Source organism: Lactuca virosa, chromosome 7 (genome assembly GCF_052849685.1).
Source record: "Lactuca virosa cultivar CGN04683 chromosome 7, Lactuca_virosa_CGN04683_v6, whole genome shotgun sequence".
In the NCBI taxonomy this organism is placed as follows: Eukaryota; Viridiplantae; Streptophyta; class Magnoliopsida; order Asterales; family Asteraceae; genus Lactuca; species Lactuca virosa.
In genome coordinates, this window is record NC_136432.1 from 225,438,250 (window position 1) to 225,443,999 (window position 5,750).

General features: G+C 29.5%; 1 protein-coding gene across 1 annotated transcript; it reads right to left on the reverse strand.

Moving 5' to 3' along the window:
* Positions 1-583: 583 nt before the first annotated feature.
* Positions 584-4,678, reverse strand: LOC145126315 (purine permease 3-like). The gene is made up of 3 exons (XM_079061707.1): positions 4,471-4,678; positions 3,474-4,242; positions 584-1,029 (listed from the first exon to the last, which is right to left on the reverse strand). The coding sequence occupies exons 2-3, from the start codon at positions 4,212-4,214 to the stop codon at positions 703-705; spliced, it is 1,068 nt and encodes a 355-aa protein (XP_078917833.1). The 5' UTR covers positions 4,215-4,242; positions 4,471-4,678; the 3' UTR covers positions 584-702.
* Positions 4,679-5,750: the final 1,072 nt, after the last annotated feature.

A 5,750-nucleotide genomic window follows, 5' to 3' on the forward strand; every position in this document is an offset into this window, starting at 1 on the left:
TGTGAGATACTGAGATTATTTAGGGCAAACGCCAAACGTGTTGCAATGCAAATCAGCAAATATACCCACGGGTCAAATGGTCAATGATATCGAGTATCCTATCTTAGTATAAAATATAAGCTGTATAGTGTATGATACTAAATACCAAGATTCTAAATAACGTAAGGCGTGACTTGGCGGCAATGTCAAGCCTCAAGCTTTCTGAGCCTTGGCGAGTCACGTCGTTTGTAAGGCGTGAGATAAGGTGACAATTTTGTATATAATTAATATTTTTATATGTATTTTCAACTATTATTCATTTTTATACACATATATGAGTTAAGGCGGCGTTTTGGTAAAACTTGGCGGCATGTACAAACCTTGAAGCCATGGCGGAGCCATGACGAGCTTTTTAGAACCATGCTAAATACATTTAAAAAATATATAATTTTTTTTATTAAAATTCTAAACGGGTTGACGGGTCGTATATTTTTTGAGAAACCCATATATGACCTGTTTAATAAACGAGTTGACAGGTTGGCGGGTTAACAGGTTGAAAAACTCAACCCAAACCCGTTTATTTCATATCGTGTCGCGGATCGTGTCGAGAATTAAGAAGCGTAATCTAATTCCTAACACAATTAAACATCAATGGTTTATAGTTCCTTTATGTTTGAAAAGCTACAAACTTCCACATACATATTTATATACCATTCACTTATGTCATGCTGGCAAGCCTACATCTCGTTCACGTTTCATCTTTCTCATTTGTCGAATTTCTCCATAAAAGTAGGAAACAAAACCCCATAGAGATAAAGTAAGAGCAAGTCCTTTTTCCGCTTGAAATTTCTCATGGAAGAAAAGAACAGCTAAAGATTCCGTCACAGGGAGTAATGTAGCAATTATTATTCCGGATAATAATGAGGAGGCACAAAAAATGACTCCGATTGCTCCTAAAAAGAAGAATTGCCAAAGAAGCGCGTTCACTGCTAGAATCACGTAATATGTTGCTTCTCCTAGGTCAAAATTCCTCGCCTCTCGTGGAATTGCCTAAACAAGAATCAAAACAGTTGTTTATATAGTGTAGGTTCGATACGATTGAAGTGAAAGACAAAAGAATATAATTATTGTATTCTATATATCGGAACCAGGTGCTAAATTATTTTGTTTGTTATGATTGATAAATAAAATAGCTGAATGTTGCTTTTATAAAAAGTAACTTTTATCGAATAAATATATATCACTAAATAAATTATGTATTTACTTTTGTAAAGACGAATTGCCATCAAATAAATATAGTATCCCTTTTTTTTTGAACGGTAAGATATATAGTATCACTAAGTAAATTAGATATCATCGTCGTTTACCAAGTTTAAGAATATTTTTGACAAAAAAAAAAGTTATATATAATTAAATATGATGGAATCTTAAAATAAGATTATAATTAAAAAATAACAAAAGAAAATTGTTTAGAGTTTATAATATTTTTAGAAATACTTTATTTATTTATTTATTAATTTAACCATTGGAACATTACTTGCAATTTGATTCAATTTTAGGTTACCGCAAACAATAACAAGTTTTGATGGTTAATTTGTAAACAAAATAAATCAAGAGTGATATATATATATATATATATATATATATATATATATATATATATATATATATATATATATATATATATATATATTCAATGCATAATAATTTTTAATCTCAAATCTTATACGGTATATTTAAAGATTAAGAGGGTGTTTGAAATTTCATTTTGAACCTTGAAAAACAATTTATGATTTATGATGGTGAGAAATAAGTTCTTTAAAAAATATTTACATTAGCTTTGGTGGAAAAAATCAATAAGTCAATAAGTTGTTTTTTAAAGTCTTTGTTTTAACTTATATATATTTTAAGGAGTATTTGACTTTTAAAACTCAAAAAGTTATACTAATAAGTTTTTTGAAAAATTAGAAATCTTAACTTATTGATATTTTTTTTTGAAACACCTTCTAAATTATAATATATTTTTGTTGAAACAACCATTACAATTTGTTTGATTTTTAATATATGATAATCAATAATTATACTTATATTTAATAAAATATAAAAACCGATTAAAATATAAAAATATATTATTATGAAATGTATCCGTCACTTTTTGATAATGGAACTAAATCAAAATTTAATATGAAATATACATCCACAAACTAAGTAATTGGTTAAAACCAATCCATTAATTCATCCATAGATCGATAGAATATGCAAAACAGTCGCGTCCATATGACATAGAAACTCTATTCTTGTAGTAACTCATTAATGAATATTCTTAATTATATAGAATATAGAATACAATATACCACGTTAATACCGATATGCCTACGATTTTAAAAATCCATACAACAAACGTCATATGATCTTTCTTCTCTTTTAGATTTTCATAATGGTTAGCAATATCAACAATGATTTCATAATTGTCTAAAACATATTTATGCAACTAGCAAAAAAATTTCATTTGCAGATCATCTTCATTTTAATCGTGTTTTTGATACACATCAACCGACATGAAGATTTTTCAATCAAATACTTGGTATGTAGATGTATTTCGTATCAAAATTTGATATAATTCCATCATAAAAAACTGACGATACATTTCATAACAATATATTTTTACATTTTAATCGGATTTTATATTTTATTAAATAGAAGTATAATTAAAAAACTGTTTTAATTTATTATCATATATTAAAAATAAAATAAATTGTAATGATTGTGTCAGCAAAAATAAATTATAACTTAATCTTAAAATAGATAAGACTTAGGTTAAAAGTTATTATGCATTGAAAAAAAAATTACTTATATTTTGGCTTAATGACAAAAAGACATCCTTGATATTTGTTTATAATAATAATCATCGAAACCTGTTATTGTTTACAGTAACCTGCAAATTAAGCCAAATTACAACTAACAACAAGTTCCAATGGTTAAATTGCAAAAACAAAAAAAAATAGTAAATAAAAAAAAAAAATTAAGTGATGACATTTTGGTGGAGTAGAACCAAAATATATAGACTTTTTTTTTTTTTTTTTTCATATTTCCCTTTATTGTCCAGCCTTATGTTATTGTACTTTTACCTTTGTTTCTTTTTATTTTAATTTTAAAATCAAATATAATACGAATAATTATATTTGATTGGATTAATTTTTTTTTTCTTAAAATCAATAAATAATCACAAAATTAAACAAATGGTCTTTGTGGAAATACCACTAAGGTTCTTTTGAGGAATTTTTAAAATGGTTGGTTAATTTCAAATTTAAACACGATAGTCATTTCTTACCAACCATAAGGACCCATCATGCACGTTTTAAACTATAACCAACCAAGTAAAAAAAAAAATTTAAAAACTTACATAATATTTTTTGCCTACCACAACAACCATTTGTGTAATTTTGTCATAAATATATAAAAAAAAAAATGGATGGTTGGTTTTACCAATTTACCTTGAAGTCGTGGTTGATGAGCATTCCGACAGTGCAAACAGCAGTTGCAAAGAACGATATAACGATCTGCATCTCCATAACCAAAGAATAAGTAACCTGCTGTTTAACTTTCTTGAAAGTCAACTCAATCGAAGGCAAAATAAACCCATATAAAGCCGAAGCTCCAAGTGTCATAAAAAACCCCTCGTAATACTTCAAACTCGATTCATGAGCAGGTCGATCTGAGCTAGTATGAAGCGCAAGAACCACAGCACCAATCGACAGCAAAAAGATCGCATTAATTGTAAAAGCAGAAAACTTCTGTTTCACCAAAAGAAACGCAAATCCAGCAGTAAACGCCAACTGGGTAGCGATTATAAGAGCAGAAGTAGAAACAGGTAATCGAGAAACACCATAAGCAGCCAAATAATCATCAAAACCTGTTAGAACTCCAAGAACAGCACAAGGGAGGAAGAGTGATGGTTTTAAAGAAAAGAGTTTCGCTTCTTTTCCGTTTCTTGATTTGTATATGAATGAAAGGATTACAGGGATGATCAGAAATGGCCAACCGGCGGTTTGTAGCCAGCTTGATGTCCAAACTCTTTTGCCGCCTTTAACAAAGTAGAGGCGTTGAACCAACGGACCACCGCAGTTTCCGACGCCGAGCATTATGCAGTTCATCGCAAGTAGAGATTTCTTCATCGTTTTGCTCATTTTTTCATCTTGTTCTGCTTGTTGGTTGCTTGTGGTTCGTGTTTCCATCTTCCCCAATCTTAATTGGATTAATTCGCTTCAAATTTATCAGAAAGAAGGTAAATTTTCCATTTATAAAATCGAAATTGTTGCTTATTTCTTAAGTCAAACTCATTATAAGACTCTTCACTATAACCAGTAGCATAATTTGCTGACAAGTTTAACGAAATTGGATCAAATTTGGTCAAAATTCAGTTAAACCCTAAAAGCTATATCAAGGTTAAATCAAACTACAAAGCAGGTTAATACTAGAAATGACACTTACCACTTTCTATTGCAGGAATCGAAAAGAAATTGTCCACAAATCGCCACTATTTCATCTTAGGTTTGAAAGATTTGGGGGAAGAAAGTAATGGTGGGATAAGGGAAATATGGATAGACGAACATGTGATTTTAGGGCAGATATATAGGGATAAAAAGTGATGTATAAATCGGGAAGACACTACATTTGGAACGCTTTAGACACAGTGTGACATATTGATCATGGTTCCCGCCAATAATTTCATGGCACCTTTATACCCATCAACAATTTCATGACATCTATTTTCAATATATTATTTTAAGGCACAATTATTCTATTGGCCCTTGTGGTTATCAAATGTAACATATTGAGGACAACATTTGAAGCCTCTAAATGCTTGGTTTTTCTAGAATTTATTTTCATTGTTTGTTTGATTTTTAGACCATACAAAAGGATATTTTTGTCCTTTTCATTTTGTTATACATTTTTTATATATTGTTTAATTTTTGACTAAAAAAGACAAAAAAAAAATCATATATATCTCTCTCCTTTCACCATTCATCTAGTTTTGTTCTCTATAAACACACATATACAAACTTATGAACCACATACAGACAGAGTCATGAACAAACACTAACATACATAGTCATGAATACACGTACCGTCTAGCACAAGTGTCTACTACCACAATATGCTACCAGTTGCTCTAAACTTCTAACACACATTAACAAAGATCACCAATCAAAGTTAATAAACGTCTACCACAACTTTCTACTACAACAATATGCTACCGGTTGCTCTAAAGTTCTAACACACATAAACAAAGATCATCAATAAAAGTTAATTTATTAAACTCAAATTTCTTTAATACAAAGTTCTTAAACCCTAAATAAACATAAACCCAAAATCATAATCAAATTTCTTTGACCATAAACAAATAATAACCCAAAATCTAATATCAATCAAGTAAAATTTTTAAACAATCCATATACCCAAACACAATTATCCAATTCTTGATGAACCATTTACTGATTCAAAGGAAAATTTTTTATCTTCATTTCAATGTCGAATATACATGAAATAAATTAAACCATATTTCCATGATAATCTTCCCCACCCGCAATACATCCGTAAGGTTGGCATCAACGAAAATGTACTTTGAAAAATCACTTACCAGAATGTAAGGAGGAATCAATCAGCTTTCTCGACGAACACATGCTCTCAAAAGGGGGGGAAAACATCTTTAGTGACAAGGGTGTCTTAGGTCTTGGAGTTTTGTGTAAGTTGTGTCCGAGTCTCTTGCG